This window comes from Neurospora tetrasperma (assembly GCF_000213175.1).
Source record: "Neurospora tetrasperma FGSC 2508 unplaced genomic scaffold NEUTE1scaffold_6, whole genome shotgun sequence".
NCBI classification, from domain to species: Eukaryota; Fungi; Ascomycota; class Sordariomycetes; order Sordariales; family Sordariaceae; genus Neurospora; species Neurospora tetrasperma.
The window spans coordinates 2,306,355-2,326,564 of record NW_009799104.1 but is presented as its reverse complement, the minus strand read 5'-3'; the positions used below and the strand labels follow the sequence as shown (position 1 = coordinate 2,326,564).

General features: G+C 52.3%; 6 protein-coding genes across 6 annotated transcripts; 3 read left to right on the top strand and 3 right to left on the bottom strand.

Moving 5' to 3' along the window:
- Positions 1-2,413: 2,413 nt before the first annotated feature.
- Positions 2,414-4,353, bottom strand: NEUTE1DRAFT_49936 (uncharacterized protein; the record flags this gene model as incomplete). Its single annotated transcript, XM_009855589.1, has 2 exons — positions 2,414-4,165; positions 4,249-4,353. 2 exons carry the CDS (start codon positions 4,351-4,353, stop codon positions 2,414-2,416), a joined length of 1,857 nt encoding a protein of 618 aa, XP_009853891.1.
- A 1,614-nt stretch (positions 4,354-5,967) lies between these two features.
- Positions 5,968-6,381, bottom strand: NEUTE1DRAFT_103996 (uncharacterized protein; the record flags this gene model as incomplete). Its single annotated transcript, XM_009856196.1, has 3 exons — positions 5,968-6,073; positions 6,117-6,237; positions 6,330-6,381. 3 exons carry the CDS (start codon positions 6,379-6,381, stop codon positions 5,968-5,970), a joined length of 279 nt encoding a protein of 92 aa, XP_009854498.1.
- Positions 6,382-7,828: 1,447 nt separating this feature from the next.
- NEUTE1DRAFT_69316 (uncharacterized protein) lies at positions 7,829-9,408 on the top strand (the record flags this gene model as incomplete). Its single annotated transcript, XM_009856195.1, has 3 exons — positions 7,829-8,141; positions 8,192-8,448; positions 8,521-9,408. The coding sequence occupies 3 exons, from the start codon at positions 7,974-7,976 to the stop codon at positions 8,783-8,785; spliced, it is 690 nt and encodes a 229-aa protein (XP_009854497.1).
- Positions 9,409-11,795: 2,387 nt separating this feature from the next.
- Positions 11,796-15,037, top strand: NEUTE1DRAFT_87999 (uncharacterized protein; the record flags this gene model as incomplete). The annotated part of the gene is made up of 7 exons (XM_009856194.1): positions 11,796-11,839; positions 11,956-11,978; positions 12,044-12,082; positions 12,165-12,270; positions 12,313-12,464; positions 12,541-14,560; positions 14,629-15,037. The coding sequence occupies 7 exons, from the start codon at positions 11,808-11,810 to the stop codon at positions 14,726-14,728; spliced, it is 2,472 nt and encodes an 823-aa protein (XP_009854496.1).
- Positions 15,038-15,739: 702 nt separating this feature from the next.
- Positions 15,740-18,215, top strand: NEUTE1DRAFT_69311 (uncharacterized protein; the record flags this gene model as incomplete). Its single annotated transcript, XM_009856193.1, has 2 exons — positions 15,740-16,192; positions 16,526-18,215. 2 exons carry the CDS (start codon positions 15,740-15,742, stop codon positions 17,876-17,878), a joined length of 1,806 nt encoding a protein of 601 aa, XP_009854495.1.
- NEUTE1DRAFT_118227 (FMN-dependent 2-nitropropane dioxygenase) lies at positions 18,203-19,969 on the bottom strand (the record flags this gene model as incomplete). The annotated part of the gene is made up of 6 exons (XM_009856192.1): positions 18,203-18,449; positions 18,531-18,707; positions 18,770-18,855; positions 18,946-18,974; positions 19,095-19,658; positions 19,741-19,969. The coding sequence occupies 6 exons, from the start codon at positions 19,907-19,909 to the stop codon at positions 18,338-18,340; spliced, it is 1,137 nt and encodes a 378-aa protein (XP_009854494.1).
- Between the last annotated feature and the right edge of the window lie 241 nt (positions 19,970-20,210).

Sequence of the window (20,210 nt, the reverse complement as noted above, 5' to 3'; positions counted from 1 at the left end):
TCGGTTCAGGTCATAGTTGTTTGGTTAGCTCATGTTTTGAATCAAGTATAGTAACCAAGGGTAGCCAGTCTGCCGGTCGAGAGAAATAACAAAGAAAATCGAGGAGGACGAAGTCCGAGAATGAGGACGGGAGAGGAGGAAGAAAGGGCCCAACCACTGCACTAACGGGCGACTAACGGGTGGGCCGGATACCAGATACCAACCATGACTGATGTGATCGATCAACTGAAGGGTTCTTGCAAGAGATCAGCGGTAGGGACTTTCCAGAACAGACCATGGAATTGCAGAAGGCGAGGAGAAGAAAGCAATATCCGTAATCGGCTATTTTATGACATCCTAAATCGTTGATTCTAAAAGCAAACACGCAATTCACTAATACATTGTGTGATGCCTCATGGTACCGGTTGATGGATAACTGGATCGAGAGGATATATAGACAGATAGGAGAAGAAGACGGTCGGTTTCGCCGCCACCTCATTCCATCCCAAAGAGAAAAAAGAGTCGATGGATTGTTGGTATTATATGTAAGAGCGGTGCGCGAATAGGAAATATCAAACGTTGGTGTCTGCTGTCTGAGTCGGCGAAGGGGTGCCAGTGTCATGTGCCTCGACTCTAGCTCAGTCGCCTGCGGCTCTCACTAACGGTCTGTAGTACTTGGCTGCCGAAGAAGCCTGGTGCTTTGTGGTGCGTTGTGCATGTTCGCGCGGGGAATCTTATCGCCGGCGGTAACCCCGAGGTAGGTAGGAGAGTGACTGCCGGAGAGGAGGGGCCGAGGGGGCGAGAGTGGAGGGGGAGGTAGCGTTCAGCGATTGGAGGAGGATTGGAGATCGAAAAGGGACGGGACGAAACGCTCAATCAATGAACTCTGCAAATTTTCGATGGTTTGTGTCAATAGGAAGGCGTGGAAGTTGAATGGATATTAGTGTAAGCTGCCCGGAATGACGTGATGATATTGTGCTGCCTCTCCAACACCGGGGCTCGTTATCCAGATCCGAAAATTTCGCCTAATCGGGAATTCTTCTTGGGCTACACTAGTCGATCGTTTATCGCTTGACATCGATGTCTCTCTAGCCTTTTCACTCTGCAACCCAGAATGCGGCAATGCACCCGTAAACCTTCTTTTTGGGGCCAGCTGAGTTGGGGAAAATGATGTTCAACATTGTGTGAGTATGTCAAGACTTTTTGTCCTGTGATTTCTTGACAAAAACAGGGCAAAGACTTACTATGTAGACGTTTGTCAAAAATGGAAATGTTTGAGGTACAACAGAAGCCTGCTTTCTTGCCACTTGATTACCACCTCGATGCTCGACACTGCAGTGCAGTATTGTGCAAAAAGCTGAGATACCATGTGGGTATACGTGTGTGAATATCTAATTGCACGTCAAGAGCAAAGGAAATTCCCCTTTGTTCGAGATTCAGAAGCAGACAGTTCCAAATTCTCATCAATCCGGTGTCGCGGAGAACGGCAACAAGCCAGGGTCATCCACCAACTGTCTTCTACACTTAGCACTACAGAAGTTGCAGTCAACTGACGTCGATAGTTCCGTCCCCGGCCGTTTCAACTACCTATTCTAAACTGCCTGGTTGCACATCGATTTTACGTTTTGCCAAATTTGCCTGTCTGAATGACAACCTGCAGCAAATACACGTACAGTTCTCTGAAGCCCTTAACCCTCGATCGAATTATTGGTACGGCACCTTTTCTACTTTGGCTTGCGCAAAGCAGATTATTCGAAGATATGACGAGACGTCTGAGTTTGCGATTGCAATTCCACCCCGATGCGTTCTGTCACTTCACGGACAGTATCTTCAATTTCGAAGGGATGGAATGTCCCTCGGCCATCCGCATACTTGTTTTTCACCAAGATATATCCAGAGCACAAGTTGATCGAAACTAAAAAAAGACGGTGGAAGTCGCAGACGGTGGGAGAAAGAAAAGAAACCCCCCCCCCCCCCCCAAGAAAAAAGAAAGAAAAGAAAAAAAGACATACAACACCTGGGATTCGCTGGTCGTCACCGACCCAACTACTAGTCAGGCGATTGGTAGTTTATCTATGGGAGAGCGGACGGGATCCCGAGTTTTCTACCATCGATGGTCGTATGTGGTGGTATTATGTTGGAGTGAGCATTATGAAGCGCAAAGGAAATGCCATTAGTAGAGAGTTTTGAATCTGAAAATGTTCGCCATCCACGGAGACCCCTATCCACGAGAGGGTTTCATCATACGAGTAGCTACAGCCATGCCATGTAAGCACATATCTTCAATTTCATTGTAATTAAACTTGCTCGCCTGCTCAAATCCATCAGTCATAAGTAAGGCAGTCCTTTCATGTAAAAGGGTCAAGCATAGTTTGGTTACCTTGACAATCCCCTCCATATCTCGTTGGTCAGTCCCCATACCCGCGCCAGCGCCTCATGGCAACCCCGAAACCTTCCAGACCTTAACCGCCCCATCCACACCCGTGCTAACCACCGTACCTTCCTCCGTCCACGCCACCCCGTTCACGCCGTCCTTGTGCGCGTTCGGCGCGCTCGTCCTGCTCCCTGGCTTCGCCAAGCTCCAAACACAAACATTCGTGTCTAGCCCGCCGCTGACGGCATGCGTGCCGGCCTCGTTCCACGCGATGCTTAGCACGCGCGCCGTGTGGGCCGACCATCGGTCGGTTTCCACTTCCCACGAGCCAGAGCCGCTGGTGCGGTAAACGACGATCTTGCCCGTTGAGTTGCCGGCCGCCAGGAACTTGCCGTCGCGAGAGAATGACAGGGTGGAGATTTGGGCGGAGGAGTTGGTAAGGACGGCGACGGGCTGGGAGGAGAGAGTCCCGTCAGAGCTGGAGAGCGAGTGGATGCGGACTGTGTTGCCGTCACCGCCTACGGCAATCACGGAGGCGTCCGTGGGGGAGGCGGCGATGGCAGTGGGGGTGAAGGTGGTCGGGAGCTCGGAGATGAGGTCGGGGCCCTGGTAGACTTGGATGCCGGTGTGGGCGGCCACGGCGACGAACTTGCCGTCGCTGGTGGTGGCGACGCCCTTGGGCTGGGCGGAAAGCTTGGTGGATAAGCCGGTGAAGGTGTTCGCAGACACGTCGACGGAGCGCAGAGTGTCGTCCCAGCCGACGCTGTAGACGGTGCCGCCCGAGGGGGGGAGGGCGAACTGGGTCACTTGGTTGGAGTGCGACTGGCCGTCGACAACGGTTCCGGTGCCCGCGGCGAGGTCCCAGCTCAGGACGCGGCCCTCAAAGCTACCCGTCAGAAGAGCCTTACCGTCGGGACTGGCGCCGAGGGCGGTGATGTTCTTGTTGTGGCCTTGAACAACGCGGATCGGTTTGGGATTGCCCGGAACCAGGTAGTTGAGGTCCCCATTGAGATTGAGGCTGATAATGAGCCCGTCGGTACGGCCATGCGGCCAGACTACGCCAACTTGCTGGTCCGGGATGCTGACGCTGCCCTCGGGCCCGAACCGCCAGGTTTCGGTGTTCTTGCCCGACTCGGCATCCCATACGCGAACAGTTTGGTCGGCGCTGGAGGTGACGAAATGCTTCGAGTCAGAAGCCCAGCTGATGCCATAGATACCACCCGTGTGGACACCCTCGCCGATCGTCTTGGTTGGTGCGCCCGTCTTTCCATCGTACAGCTGGATCTTCCTGTCGGCACCGACTGTGACCAATGTTGCACCGTCTGGGCTGAACGCCGTGCCGGTAACGAATCCCTTGTGCTCCGACGCCTTATCGGCGAACTTGAAGGGTGCGCCGTGGAGGAAACACATGGATCCATCGTCCGACACCGTAGCCGCACGCAATGGCCGCTGCTGCCTTATGCTGACGGCATTGACAACCTTGCTGTGGCCCGTAACCTCACCAACACTGTTGCCGCTGTCAGCGGTGAAAGCATGGCCAAATCGCTCGCGGCCATCACCAACGGCAATCACACGCTGTGAGTCGCCGTCCCAGGCAATATCGTTAATGCGGCCGGAAATGATAGAGTATTCGCCCTTGGTGTTCTCGGCACCGACAGCGTCCCAGACGCGCACCTTGCCCGAGACATCACCAGAAGCAACCCAGAAGCCTGATGGCGAGAAGCGGGCAACGGTAGTAGTGGTTGTATGGCCAGTATACTGGAGGGACTTGGATGGCTCGTCGATGGTGCGAACGAAGATGGATTTGCCGGACTGCGGGGTTCCAAGGATGTGTCTTGGTAAGCTCGAGTGTACTTTGGCTGGCGATGGTATTGCTGGCGGTGAAGAAGACTTACAGCGTAGACTATGCGCTCGCCCTTGGGATCGCAAGAGAGCTGGGTGGCCTGACCCCGGGCTGTGGCGGGCGCAGCGGCCAAGATCTTGTCGATTTCGATGGGCATATCGTTCTCCTTGACTCTTTTGTCTGTTGTTTCGTAGATAGCTTGGGGACGCGAGAGTAAGTGATCGGCGAGTTGGTGTTTGTTTATTATACGCAGTAGGGGGCTAAGGTATCAACCCAGCTGGGGGGAGCTCGTAACAAGGGGGAGCTGTTCCAAGGTGTCAGATCGGTGTCAGCTAGATGGAGCCCATTGGAGCCTGGACGATGATGCAGTGGGACGCGCGGCGGAGAACCTCCACCTACCTACAGAAGTACATGGACAGTGGGGTTGGCGTTGCGGGGTAGCGCTGCCGCCAAAGCAGCAGTACACTGCAGCGAGCAAGCAGGAACAGAATGGACAGTCGGGTGCCTGGCGTTCCCGTCGGTTTGGATAGATCATGTCTCTGGCTGGAAGATGACGACTAAAATCATACTCAGTCCCATCCTTATACATGATGTTCAGATATAATCATAAGCTGACTAAATACACTGTTTTACACGCCATGTCCGTGTAGTCAATTTACATACCTGCGTTTAAGTGCAGGCTCGATCTTGGCTTCGCCAAATAAGGTTGTATCGCGCCAAGGCTAACACCCACGAGTAGAAAAAGGGGTGTTTGTTGACAAGCGTCGCCATAGAAACACGCTTTCTTCCAACAGTTGTCTACGTACCATGAAGGACCACAGGTTTGTCCGGTGTCTCGACAGCTCGTGGCATCGTCTCGTCAAGTGATTCTCCTTCATAATGTCGTTTCCTACTGTCGACCAAAGTTTGGGTCACCTTAAGATCTGAATACTTGCATTTTATATCCTAGACGCTGGATGGGTTCGCTAGGTAATGACTCGATGGCCTGAAGATGGCATCTTCCAACAGGGACAACGATGGAAAAAGTCTACGTAGTATACTAACATTTAGACAGGAGGGAAAAAGGCAAAAAGGTAATGAGATGTTGACACTGCGAGATTCAGTTTGCTATAAAGAAAATCCAAATCCCACGGAAAAAAAAAAACTAGGACTAACTACTCTTATGCTTTGCTGGATGGCCCTGGCAGCAATTGCAAAATGTTCAAAAAAAGAATGTTGTGACTCGGATACCGGGAGTCGAACCCGGGGCTGTTGAGAGAGCAGTCACTCCTAAGAAGTGAGAGTCAACGATGTTACCGCTACACCATACCCGATTTGGAATGGCTTCCGATTTTGATTGGAGGACAGATAAGATTCACATACTATAAAGGCCAAAATGTTAGTTCGAACGTCCATAATGTTTAAGCAATACTCCTTTCGGTCCTGGAAAACCATACACGCTGGCGCATAGGGTCGGAAGGTAATTCAAGCCCTGACGAGTATGAACCACCGTCTGTGTTGAGACTCACACACCGTTAGTGATTTATAACCCATGTCCAACATCTTCACATGAAATACCACTCTCGAGGGGCCGGAAGTGATGTTGGAGGAGACGCTCAGTTAAAACTATTTCCAGTAGGATCTCAAGGTGGATTTTTCACAATTCAGAATCCCTTTACTTCACGAATCGCAGAACTCCGTGCTTCCGGAGAAGGTGTTGCGTAAGGATATGGAAACTACAGTAAGCCATTGTCTTTCCAGATATGTAGTCAAGTTGCTTTGGCAACAGCTATCAGCCTTTCGATGCGCAGGCATGCAAAAGGACCGAACATCTGAGATTCTTTGAAAAAGAACCGCAATTCAACGGGGAACAGGCGAGCTTGATCCTGCCTGTCAATCTGCCGGAGGAGATATTTTGGAAGAAGAGAATAAGGGACAAACAGCTCAACCGCCCAAGTCAAAGTTCGAACTGACCAGCTGCCGGCTCTGAGAATTGTACCACCAGCACCGCGCACCGCGCACTGGTTTCCTAGCCCAACGACGGCTTGACCACGGAGAGGACCTACTTAAGCCCTCTGAATCCCAATCTTATGTACCCCGAGGGGAATTCGAACTGGCTGGTCATAACTGCCAGCCGCACTAGCTACAGTCAACCCCGTTGCGTTTTAGGATATGTTCGCTCTCTATCTAAGATAGCGCCGGCCATTTTTGCCAGAGGCATCCCGAAGTTGAAGATGATCAGGTACTGAATGGCATGAGATAGGCAACGAAGACAATGTCTGCCCTAATTGGTATCGTGGTTTCTGCTGCGCTCGCTGTTGCCACGAGACGCACCCACTTGGGAAGTTGGGACAGTAAGTTATATTGCCCCTATCAATATGCGAGTAATAGGAGACGAGTATTCGGTTAACCCCCCCGCGCCTGATGATGTCTTCGCAGGAGGTATATTCTGACGTTGGCCTCGATAAGCGTCCAGGCAACTTTGACCTGGGTTACAGCATTTCAACCAGGTGATCGGTGCTTAATGAAGATACAATTGGCTTAACCGACTTCTACGTCTGGTCCTTAGTCAAGAGCTTGATAAATATTGTACCTTATGGAGCCAAGGTAGTGATGGGTATCGAGGGCTTCAATGTGGGTTCGAAGATGCCGAGAATGACAATTGAGTTTCGATCCTCTGTATGTTATTGCGATGGTCTTCGGAGTGTCATATCTTGCTAAAATGGTGATCGAAGGATCAGAGACAACAATGGAGGGACGATACATCAATGTGTCTGTTTGAGGTAAGTGACGTTGACGGCAGTTAGTCTGGGAAGAGAACTCAGGCAGTACATGTAGTGCCTGAATCAAAATGTTGACTGGCAGACAGCTACCAAACACGCATCTAAATCATCAGTCCCGAAACTCTCCCTGCCGATAATGAAAAGTTGTAGCTCGCGTTGGGTCGTAAGGTAATGCCGATTCAGGTAAGTAATGGAAAGAGGAACTAGTCAAACTACCTGTGTCTGATACAGACGATCGTTGAGGATCCCAATGACTTTGCGTGAAGCATTTCACAAAGTTCTTGCGCAGTGCAAGTCCAAGTTCCTCCCAAAGTCCCAGGTCGTTATCTCGGCTCAGTGCACGAGCAGGGAGGCACGTGCTCCCTATCTACTTAGGAGCCAAGCAGTGCTTATCACTACACTCACGCCACCCTCCCTCGGCGTCCCGTCACCCAGCCCAAGGTTTTGGAGAACCCCCCGATTCCAATTTCCCCATCAAAGCGCACATGGAGAAGACGTGACGGAACAGCTGCAGAAGGCCAAACGACTTTCTTTGCGTCGACCAGGGCCCGTCTTTCAGTCCGATTGTGCCATCATCAGCCCCATCCCACCACGCAACAAACACATTCTTTCTCGCAACAAGGTTCTCAAGGCTCTACAAAAAGGCGGTGCTGTCCCGTTCAACTAAAAGTAAGTTAAAGAGTTGGGCTTCAAGGTTCCTGGTCCAGTCCCCTCCCCATCCCTTGCTCCAGCCAGGTCCCGTCTTTTCGAAGGTCCACGGGAGCGGACCCCTCCCCACTTTTGTATTCCTTTTCCTCCACCATTGCATCGGTGACCAACAACCTGACCACCTTGGCCTCGCTCCTACAGCCCGTTGCGCCAGCCTGACCCAAACCACCACTTTTCGATCCCGCTCATTCAGGTTTCTCTCACTAACCTGCCAACTTCAGTTTCTTTACGCAACCAAGGCCTGACTGACCGTATTGCACGCGACACAATCGCGACAAGCCGCTCTCCAACCAATCATACTCGCAACATGTCGTCTGTGGTGAACGAGGGGGAGAAGCCCCAAGAGGCCGCTCAGGAGCAACAGGAGGAGGAGCAGCAGCAGCAGCAGCAGCAAGAGCAGCAGAACGCGGGAGACGATGTCAACGATGATGAGGTGCGCCAGCTCCGGCCCAAGCCCAGCGATACGATCCACCGTGTTTGCTTCCACGCGGAGTGCAGGCGCTAACACCAAGTAATCGTGAACAGGAGGAGATCTCGGCCATGAAGCGCCGTGTCGCCGAGATGGAAGAGGAGGCTGCCAAACTCCGCGAGATGCAAGCTAGTCTGGACCAACAGCATCACGAGCTCACCGAGAACAAGGAGGATATCGACAGTCGGAGCATCTTTGTCGGAAACGTCGACTATTCGGCTTCGCCTGAGGAGATCCAGGCGCACTTCCAGAGCTGCGGGTCCATCAACCGTGTCACCATCCTCCTCGACAAGTTTACCGGTCAACCCAAGGGGTACGTATCTCCTCTTCTTTCCCAGCTGATTACTCCCAAGTACATACGCTGACGGTGTCATTTATCCAATAGTTACGCGTATGTCGAATTCACCGAGCCTAGCCTAGTCGCACAAGCCCTTGTTCTCAACGAGAGTGTCTTCAAGGGCCGCAACATCAAGGTCGTCCCCAAGCGCACGAATATTCCCGGCATGTCGCGCGGCGGTCGAGGCGGTCGAGGTTCCTTCCGCGGAGGCGGTCGCGGGGGCTATTTCGGTGGACGGGGCGGTTTCCCTCCTAGGGGAGGCTACCGTGGCGGCTACCGTGGACGCGGCCGAGGAGGCTACGCTCCTTACTAGTTGTTTTTTTGGTGGTGGTCTGACATACGGCACAGGATCCCGCATCCATCAGGACAATCAGAGCCGTATGCGGCCCCTCTCTGACATCCGCAGACACTACCTGGAATTGTGAAGATGGGCTCGATCTCATCTGAGCTGGTACCACTATCAGGCAACCCGGTGTACGTGTTGCTCATGATTCATGGGAACGTTTTTTTCCCTTTTGATGGCTGTAAGATTAGGATATATCAGCAGGGAAGAGGAGGACACTTGAATGGTGGAGGAAAGGAAGGGTTCGTTGTCTTGGCCTGTTTTTGCACCATGGGAGCAATGGGATTTTCAAAGTTTTCATTTTGGCTGCGCGTATCGGCAAGGCGTCAATGGGTGGGAGGGTAAAACGAAGGAAAACGCCAATTCCATATGCTCTTTTATTTCTTCTTCGTTTATTCATGTCACGTTCAATTTTTGTATTTGATATTTGGCATAAGCGCCGTCTACTACTTTTCGGTTCGACATTTGCTACGGCTATGTCTGCTCAGGGGAATCATCAGCGAAGTTGCTTAATATGGGCTGTCTGTTACCGCTAGCCATCACCACATAATGACTAGCTTTGGCAACAATTGAAGCTATCACTTGATACTTCACTCTGCGAACATGTGCTCGAATTAGTGTAGCGATGCTACTTTATTCACACCGCTATTGTTGTTCCGACACTAAAGATAAAGAAAGAAAAAAAAAAAAAAAAAAGAGTCCACGGATCGTCAGATGCCAGGTGCCGCCGCCTTCGCCGCGAACCTACATCTCAACATTTTCCACCGAGATTGAACTACTCCAACATATAAAGGGCATACCAATGACAACCCAACAGACACCTGTGCAAGACATCTTTGCTCCGATAAGACCGAAGGCGGGTTGTGGTGAAATTCGAAGAGGCTGGTTTTTGAGGCATAGTAGAGTGAGTAGAAGAGCTATACGCGGATTGCGCATTACCACTTTTGAAAAGTGTCGAACGAAGGGCGCTCCACTTTTGCTGTCTCGCTTCAATGATGACAGGCACTAGTAGGTGTAGTGTAAATAGTGTACATATGATGGGTATGCCTCCATGAACTCCCCATCGTCAAAAGCACCTCAACAAAAAAAAGAAACCTCGATTGAAAATCCAGAGATGCAGTAACGCCCCGCAGTTGCGTCGCACGCGAGGGGTATCAAAATGGAGATGACCGGCGTTTGTGTCAGTGATGCGCTATTGTTGGAACAGCAGCGTCTCGGTCGGCGGCAACGGGGGTATACTACATGTACTGGGATACGCTAGCGAACGCCTTTTTGCACCCCGTGCGGTGTATCGTCGTTATGGGATGTAGAGGTGCTGTGCGTTGAATTGTCAAGGTTGAGGTTTGGAGTGTTCACTTTCCTAATTGACTGCCTCTGGAGGTTTCTTCAAAGTTCGGTAGTGACTTGATATCTGGTAGATCTGCGCAAGATCATGATCATCCTCGATCGTTGGGCTACCTATTGGAGTTTTTGGAACAGACTGCTTCTACACTACACTACTACAATCTTGGCGTTCCCTGGAGGGACCTCGGAGCTTGGGGCGGTCGGTGGAAGTCCTTTACTAGTTATGGAAAGGCATTCAGACCAACATAGCTATTCTAACTCTGTGTCGATGACTGAACCGTGAGCCATGGTATATTTTCCTCACAAGGCATCAACTCCTCAAAAAAAAAGACACGGGACTATGTGATCCATGTACACCAAGGTTTGCTCTTTGTGTGCCAATGATGTTGTTGATGTTGATCTCGAGATCTGGATGCCGTCCATGCCAAGCGGGCATGGAGTGAATGTGGCCCCCTGGGAGTCTGGGACTCGAATGACCCGACCAACTACTGTACTTGAGAGAAGAAGTGGAAGTCCCGCACTGTGCGCACCTTCCGCTTCAGTTCTCGCTCTTTGCAGGCTTCTGCTAACTAGTTCCTGGCCTAAAAGTAGCCACTCGTTAATGCGATACCTGAGCTACTAACTGAAAAGTTAGGCTTTTTACACAGAGTATGCTAGGCCAGCCATACATTCTGTTAATGCTGTTGAACCATTATCTCTTGTCACCTCCCCCGGTCTCTTCACCAATGCTATCCAACTTGGACTGTCAATTTCTTGGCTTGGTTGCACCATTGCACCTTTGCAACATCGCAAGACGTCCAGGTTCCTCGGTCGTTTTCCCTCCCATCCTTTGGTTGGGTTCTATCATCCGTCGGTTGCAACTTACCTAGTGAAGGTCTTTGAGCTCTTCACCTGGACCTTCTTGGGGTTGGTCCGTCGAACCCAAGCTCACCCACCCGCCACTTCCAGCAGCTTCACCGCGACAAAAAAACGACAGCATTCAACCTCAACACTACTAACTAGAGGTACCCTTACCAGACGAACCTAGACATCCGAGCGAGTTTAGACTACCTACTGGTTGATTCACAGAAGTGGTTTCCTATCAGACCTGCCTTGCCGACTTTGCTAGTACAGAGATTAGGTTACTTAGTATTACCAAGCCACAGCCGTCCAACCTTGGCCTCTTGGATTGCTTGGCCTTTCCTTGCAGTTCGCCTTCCGCCGCCGTGACTACCTGACAGCGTAAGATACCCAAAGCGGGGGGCCCGGCTGGCCACACACGAGTTACCAAGAGCAGCACAGCCTCACCACCTACGGGCGCTCAAGAGTCCCTCTAGCTTCCATCTACCACCTACTGCCACCTACAGAATTTCATCCACCCTGCCGCATCCATTCCGTTGCCAGTGACTGCGCGTTCTCGTCAACGTCAGTGTCCATCGCAACGAGAGTTGGCCCTTTTGTATCAATCGTTCAGCCTGCTTGTACGATCGTCGACCTGTCCTCCTTTCATCCCCGCCCCGCCTGCATCCAGCCGAGAGTCCTCGATCCCAAACGAGCGAGAGCGACCGACTACCCGAACCGATTGCGACCAGCCTCTGCTTGGTCCAAGAAACGAGACGGAAACATAAAGCCCCGCGTGCGAGTTTGTTGACGCGCTCCATCTGCGACAATGACCAGCAGCCGGGACTCGGGGCTGCCGGCGTAAGTTCTCCCACGACTAGACTCTCCATCTACCCATCTTGTCTGCTTTGCGTCGCCCTCAGGGACCGCGGATCATAAGAGAGAGAACAGCCAGCTAACGACCACCACGATTAAAGCCAGCCCAATCTCCGCGTAACAAGTACTCAGCCCCCTTTGCGACGAATGTGTCCGATGACCAACCGGTGTACTAACATGCCCCTCTAGTCATCGCCGCCGATGGTCTATACAAGCGAGATGTCTTCAGTATGTTTCTCCCCGTGGCCAGGTGTCATGCATCTTCTAAGCCACTTCCAGGCGGCATATGCTAACCGCATCATCATCACAGGGTTTCCCGACCCGTTCGCCGTCGCTACCATCAACGGTGAGCAGACAAAGACCACCCAGGTCTCCAAGCGCACCCTAAACCCATACTGGAACGAACACTTTGATTTGTAGGTTCGACCTTAGCTCAGATTTGACAGCCCAAGGGCCAGCTGGCTGATAAAACGTAGCAAAGTGAATGAGGACAGCATTCTGGCTGTCCAGGTGTTCGACCAAAAGAAGTTCAAAAAGAAGGACCAAGGTTTCCTCGGTGTCATCAATGTCCGGATAGGGGACGTAATAGAATTGGCTCCCGATGCGGAAGGTAAGGTTTCACTGCAATTCACATGTGTTTGCAGGTTGACAGCGCGATTCGGGACTGACATGCACCACACCCACAGATCAGATGCTCACGCGGGACCTTAAGAAATCGACCGACAACCTCGTGGTGCACGGCAAACTGATCATAAACCTATCTACTAACCTCACAGCAACCATGAGTCGCCTCGGTCCCCCTCCATCTTCGAGCAGGCCATCACTACTTACCCCTCAGAGTTCGGTTATTTCTAACGACAGAGCGAACGAACGTCCTTCATCAGCCATGTCCGGACCTAATGGAACTGCCAATAACATGACTTTGGCAAGCCGACCCGCTAGCCTGGCTGTTTCGTCGTCGTCGACAGCCCCGACCCCCGGGACAAATGGAACAGCCCCAACGAACCCGTCGACCCTCGTTCCGGCGCAAGCCAGGCACCATAGCACGCTTAGCCCCTTCGAAGATTCAATGGGAAGATTGCCAGCTGGCTGGGAACGTCGCGAGGATCATTTGGGGAGGACATATTATGTTGATCATAATTCACGGACCACGAGCTGGAATCGGCCAACTGGCACAGGGGCGGCCGAAAACCGTACCGCCGAAGCCAATACTCAAGTCGAGCGTCAACGGCATCAGAACAGAACACTTCCCGAGGACCGCACTGGCGCCAATTCCCCCACGCTACAGCAGCAGCAAGCTGCCGCCACCGCCAATGCTGCCACTATGATGCATACCGGGGCGACAACCCCCGGAACCGGTGAATTACCTGCTGGTTGGGAGCAGAGGTTTACCCCAGAAGGAAGACCGTACTTTGTCGACCACAACACGCGCACTACTACCTGGGTCGACCCTCGACGCCAGCAGTACATTCGCATGTACGGTGGCCAGAACAACACGAACGGGACCATTCAACAACAGCCGGTGTCTCAGCTCGGTCCCCTGCCTAGTGGTTGGGAGATGCGGCTCACCAACACGGCTCGCGTCTACTTTGTGGATCACAATACCAAGACAACGACCTGGGATGATCCTCGTCTGCCTTCGTCGCTCGACCAGAACGTACCGCAGTACAAGAGAGACTTCAGGAGGAAGCTCATCTACTTCCGTTCGCAGCCTGCTATGCGGATCATGTCCGGACAGTGTCACATTAAGGTCAGAAGATCGCACATTTTCGAGGATTCGTTCGCGGAGATTTCGAGGCAATCGGCGACCGACCTGAAGAAACGATTGATGATCAAGTTTGACGGCGAGGACGGCCTCGATTACGGCGGTCTGTCGCGCGAGTTCTTCTTCCTCCTTTCTCACGAAATGTTCAATCCATTCTACTGCTTGTTCGAGTATTCGGCCCACGATAACTACACCCTCCAGATCAACCCCCACTCGGGTATCAACCCTGAGCATCTCAACTATTTCAAGTTCATCGGCCGGGTCGTAGGTCTGGCTATTTTCCACAGGCGATTCCTGGATGCCTTCTTTATTGGCGCTCTGTACAAGATGGTTCTCGGAAAGGCTGTCAGCTTGGCGGATATGGAGGGTGTGGATGCCGATTTCCATCGGTCTCTGCAGTGGATGCTGGATAACGACATCACCGACGTTCTTGACGCGACCTTCTCTACTGAAGACGAGCGGTTCGGCGTAATCACCGAGGAGGATCTAATCCCTAATGGTAGGAACATTGCGGTCACGAACGAGAACAAGAAAGAGTATGTCGAATTGATGGTGAAGTGGAGGATCGAAAAGCGCATTGAGCAACAGTTCCGGGCGTTCAAGGATGGCTTCCATGAGCTTATCCCGCAGGATCTGATCAACGTGTTTGATGAGCGCGAGCTTGAGCTGTTGATTGGTGGTATTGCCGAGATCGATGTCGACGACTGGAAGAAGCACACGGATTACCGTGGTTATACCGAGTCAGACGAGGTAATCCAGTTCTTCTGGCAGACTGTTCGGTCGTGGGATGGCGAGCAGAAGTCGAGATTGCTCCAGTTCACGACCGGCACATCCCGTATCCCAGTCAACGGATTCAAGGATCTCCAGGGTAGTGATGGTCCTCGTAGATTCACGATTGAGAAGGCAGGAGAGATTACGAATCTTCCCAAGGCGCATACATGGTACGTATGAATACGGAGATGAAGACGTGGTAAGGACTTTTGCTAACAGGTTTTGTTTTCTTGTGCAGTTTCAACCGGTTGGATCTGCCACCGTACAAGTCTCTGGAGATGCTGCAGCAAAAGCTTACGATTGCTGTGGAGGAGACTATGGGTTTCGGACAAGAATAAAAGGACAAAAACAGGGGCGATTAATCATTGACAGAGGGACGAATATGGTGATATGGGATATGGTGGCATGGCTGCGATGGCTGCATGAAGGAAAGAACGGTACTGCTACACGAGTATTGGGTGGCATGCGTCGAATTTATGATAGCATCAGGTTTTTTTTTTCTTATCAATTTATCTTCCCACCCCTTTTGGTTTCTTTTTAGTTTGGTGCGAAGTTCATTGGCACCGGAGATTACTACTGTTACCTCGCCCCTCTCCGGTGCACAAGAGCTGTATATAAATGGATTGTTTGCTTGTTATTGATCCTTCAAGGAGTGAGCTTCAGCATCCTGCTACTGGTATCCGTTCAAGTGTGTTGGTATTATGGAATCAAGCAATGCCAAGTTCGTGCTTGCAACGATTACCCTGAAGACAAAGAGGAGGGCGGGTGGTTTATGTTTGCATATCAGGAACCAGGAGATGGGTTGTAAAGTTTACCGCGTACGTAGTACACTAGACATAATTTGATATCCCACTAAGGGACCCATACTATGTGCGTCATCCCGTAGGGATACCGGTACTCGCTATGTGTTACACTAAGCAGTCGATACTGACTGCAGAGCATCCTGGCTGTATAAGCTGTCTTGGTTCTGTCAACCATATCCGCTCCTTGACGTTTGACTTGCTTGTTGGAAGTTCACTTGATGGATCGAGATCCCGGTCAGACCTGACCGAGCACTTCGGAAGATGTTGCAGCTCCGGCAGTCCGGTTAATATTCGCGGCCGGCGTGGGGGTTCCTGCATTATCGCACGGCAGATAAACGGGAAATCTGGATGCATGACAGTGACATCGGGGCAAATATTCCTCTTGTCTCTCCGAACTATTGACAAATCTGTTCGGCACATTTTGTGTAACTCCGACGCTCATTTGAGGGGAACCATCTCTACTCATCACGTCAGTTTCTCCGTTGCCAACACTCGCCGCAAAAAGACAGCGCGAGGTGGTCACAATCACCAAAGCACCAGGAGCAAATGGCGCCACCAACCCCCCGCTCCCCAGGAGTCCTCTACTGGGCTCCCCGCCTCTCGCTCGGCGCCTTAGCCATCGCCTTCCTCATCCACCTCAACCACCCCGCCTCCTCCTTTTCCCTCTTCAGCCCCAACACCATCCGCAACTCCGGCTCTGCCATCACAGCAAAGACCTACTGCTACACCTCGGTTCTCACCTCCGCCGGCTCTTCTAGAGAAGCCGACTGCTTCTCCGTTTCCCCCGATGGCAGGTTTACAAAGGTGTTTCACTCGGCGGAGGATGTCTTGATTGTGGGGGATAATGATTATTTCGATGAGGATGGGGGGAACAACATGGTGGTGGAGACCAAAGCGGGACATGTCATCCCGGGCATTTGGGATGGCCATGGACATCTAGTTCAGTATGGAGAGTTTTTGCATTCGGTGGATCTGTTCGGAGCGAGCAGTGTGGAAACGGTGAGGGAGAGAGTTAAGGAGTATTTGCAGGAGAGGGAAAGGGAGGGGAGTGATGTGGGGAGTAAGGAAAACTGGTAAGTTATTGAGAGGGGTGAATGAGTGAGTGAGTGAGTGAGTGAGTAAATTAGGGATTGAATGATGGGGGTGGAGAGTACGTACTGCGTGTTGCGCGGGAGGGAAAGTGAGAGGACGGCTGGCTGACAGACTTTGATACATCATAGGGCGAGAGGTGTTGGTTGGGATCAGATGGTGTTGGGGGAGATGCCTAGTGCTGTGAGTATCTGTTATGCTTCGGAAGAGAAATAAACGAAAGGGTTGCTAACAAGTCATCAGGCCATGCTCGAGTCCGACCCAGCTCTCAAGGGTAAATACATCATGCTCGACCGAGTCGACGTGCATTGTACCTGGGTCTCGCAAGCCATCTTGGACCTTATTCCTGCCGAGTCGCTCCCGGAGGAGGTCCCCGGTGGCGAGATCATTCGGGAACCGGGCCTAGGAGTCTTCTGCGACAACGCCATGGACATCGTCACTTCACTATGGCCCAAGCCCGACGCAGAGCGCAAGAAGACCTTCCTCAAAACTGCCATGAAGGAGCTGCACAAGGTCGGTTTGGTCGGCATGAACGACGCCGGCGTGACGCCGACCGACCTGAAGGTGTATGATGAAGCCAGCCGGAACGAAGACTGGTGGACTCTCCGCGTGTACGCCATGATTGAGTGCGGCGAGCGCAATGTCTTCTGCCCGCTCGAGGCCAACTCTGTCAGAACCCAGCACGAAGACGGTATGCTCACCATCCGCAGCGTCAAGCTCTTTGCCGACGGTGCCTTAGGATCCTGGGGCAGCGCCATGATCGATCCTTACTCCGACAAACCTTCCACTCGTGGCTCCCTGCTCGTCAACGGCTCAACCCTCGAGTCTCTTGCCCGCTCCTGGTCCAACGCGGGGTACCAAGTCAACATCCACGCCATCGGCGACCTGGCCAACCGGTACGCCATCGACGCCCTCGAAGCCGCCCTCAAAGACGCCTGCAATCTTTCCGACGGAAAGACACTTAAGGACTGCCAGCAAGCCTCTCACCGCTTCCGCATCGAACACTCACAAATCATTCACCCCACCGACCAAGCCCGCATCCGTGATCTAGGCATCATCCCCTCCATCCAGCCCACGCACGCCACCTCGGACATGGCCTACGCCGAGTTACGCTTGGGCCCCGAGCGCACCGCCACCGAAGCTTACCGTATGCGCAGCTTGATTCACGAACTGGGAGTCCAGCCTGTTTTGGGGTCCGACTTCCCCGTTGAGCCGCCCAACCCGTTTGAGGGCATGTACGCGGCCGTAACGAGGAAGAACCCGCATACGGGCAAGGGAGCTGATGGTGGCGATAAGGGTTGGTATACTGATGAAGCACTGGGTCTTGAGGAGGCGCTTGCAGGCTTTACCAAGGGGGTGGCGGGCGGGATGTTTACAGAGGGGAAGACGGGTGTTATTGAAGAGGGCGCATTTGCGGATTGGGTGGTGCTTGATGAGCCGTTGGAAGTGTTGGCCGCTAGGGACAACGGGGAGGGATTGAGGAAGATTAAGGTTAGGGAAACGTGGGTTGGTGGTAGGAAAGTGTATGATCGGGAGGAGAAAGTGGCGAAGAAGGTAGTGAGTAATGGGGAGGAGGGGGTGAGGGAGGGTTTGTGAAGGAGAGAGTAAACAGCAAAGGTAATGTTGCAAACATGGATGATGTTATGTATGATGGATGCTATGACTGGATGACGTACAACGATGGTATACACGACAAGAGATATAAGGGTTGTGTGAACTAGAACGTGTTTTGGTTCTTTGTCGAATTAGACCAGATCTCTGTCCAAAGAGACTATGTCAGCGGCCCTTCACTTTCTGGTTCAACCGTCTCTCCAGCATCCCTCCCAAAAAATCAATAATCGCTTTGCCTATCCTGTTCCTGCTGTTAATCCCTCGTGCCTATCACGACGAAGAGCAATGAAGACGCTGAACACAGTCAAATATCACCAAGGAGCCGAAGACCAAACTCGTTTGCGATCTGTAGTTACAATATTGACCTGTCTTCAATCACCCATCATTAGTCATATTTCATAAGCAACAACCGCACCTTCCACACGGCACTCCCTTGGCCGCTCCTTAAGCAGCAAAAGCCTGAATCTTCTTAATCCTCTCCTTGGCCTCTTCCCTCAACTCCTTAACAATATCGCCAGCCGGCTTCTGGTCCTTTATCAGACCCACAGCAGTCCCGCTGCACATAGACATACCAGTTAGCAAACAGCATCAACAGCCTTTTTGCAAGATAAAGGAAAGAAGAGAGAAAAAAACATACGACCAAGTCACAGCCCGCGAGTTATCCCCAGAGCTCGCTGCCTCCTTGAACTTCTGGTGATTCTCTTCAAAGGGGACACCGGCCGCGTGGTCGTCGTAAGAGGCATTGCGAACCGCTCGCCCGTCGTAGACGTTGTGCCAGATTGTGTTGCTGTTGATTTGGTCGTGGAAATGGGATCTGTAATTTGGTTGTCAGTCGGCTGCTGGTGTGCAGTTCAGGGTTAAAAGGGTATGACTAACTTGACGGTGTTGAGACCACCATCGTTTGTCTCGAGGATGACCTTCCTGCGGAACTCGGGGGTGGAAGCTTCGACTGCTACGGTGAACTGAAAGGGAGGCTTGTCAGTACTTGTTTTCCCATCCAGAAGGAGGAGGAAAAGAAAAAAAAAGGGGGGGGGATCTGGTGAAGAACTTACCCTAGTACCCAATACCACACCCTCGGCGCCTATTAATCAATTTGACCAGGTAGTTAGCACATCATTACCCATCTCTTCATACTCACCCACCACTTATCCTGATCCATTTCACTTCACTTCCCCAGAGAGAACACTGAAAGAAAACTCACCTAGACCCAGCGCCCCTACAACCCCCCTCCCATCCGCCACACCTCCCGCCGCCACAACCACCACCTCTCGTTCCTTGAACTCTCTATCAAGCATATCCCTAACCTCCGGTACCAGACTCACAATCCCACTCCCTGTAGCAAGCTGATGCCCTCCCGCATCGATCCCTTGCGCAACAATCACATCTGCCCCATCCGCCACCGCCTTCCTTGCATCCTTCACCGTGCCCACTTGAAAGAATACCACGAACCCCGAAGCGTGAAGAGCCTCGATGATTTGCTTTGCTGTTCCCTTTGCGCCAGGCTCGGAAGAGGACTCGAAATCCGGGTCGTTGGCGAAGAGCCAGACTGCTTGCGGGGAGTGTTCGATCAGGATGGGCAGGACGGTGTCGGTTACGTAGGGGACGGAGATGGTGTGGGTTAGGATGAGGCCGACGCCAATGCCGGGGAGAGGGGTGAGGGGGCGGTCGGTAAGACCGAGGCGGCTGCGGGCGGAGGCGAGTTCGGTGGAGAGGGCGGTTAGGTGGGAGGAGCCGGGGCGGAAGTCGGAGCCGCCGGCGACAAAGCCTGGAAAAGGTTGCGCGGTGGTGTTAGTGCTGGGGGGTGTAGATGAGATGGGTGAGTGGTAATAAGAGAAGGGGAGACGAACCAATACCGCCGGCCTTGGATACCTCGGCCGCAAGAGTGCCGTTGGCGATGAGATACATGGGGGCGCTGATGATGACGGGGTTCTTGGTGGTGGGGAACCAGGAGTTCAGCTTCGTGAGGGCCGCTTGGGCGGATTCCTCCTTCTTGCTGCTGTGGCCTGGGAAGTGCATGTTTATTGGTATATCTTGTTGATTCTGATTTCAAGTGTCTTTGGTGTTGTTGTTATTGTTGGTGAAGGATCGTGGAACGGAGCTTTAAGTGAGGTGAGGTGCGGGGTGATGGTATGCTTATATAAATACTCCAACTCGGCGATGAGGTTCTCCGCGGAGGTTGTACTTACACCACAACTCAAAGTGGAGAAGGGTCACTCTTATATACGACAACAGCCGATCGCTTTCCGGTGGCTATGTTGAGTGACTTGCGACTTTCTCAAAAACTTGTTGTATTACTGAACGATTTCCTGATTGGGAT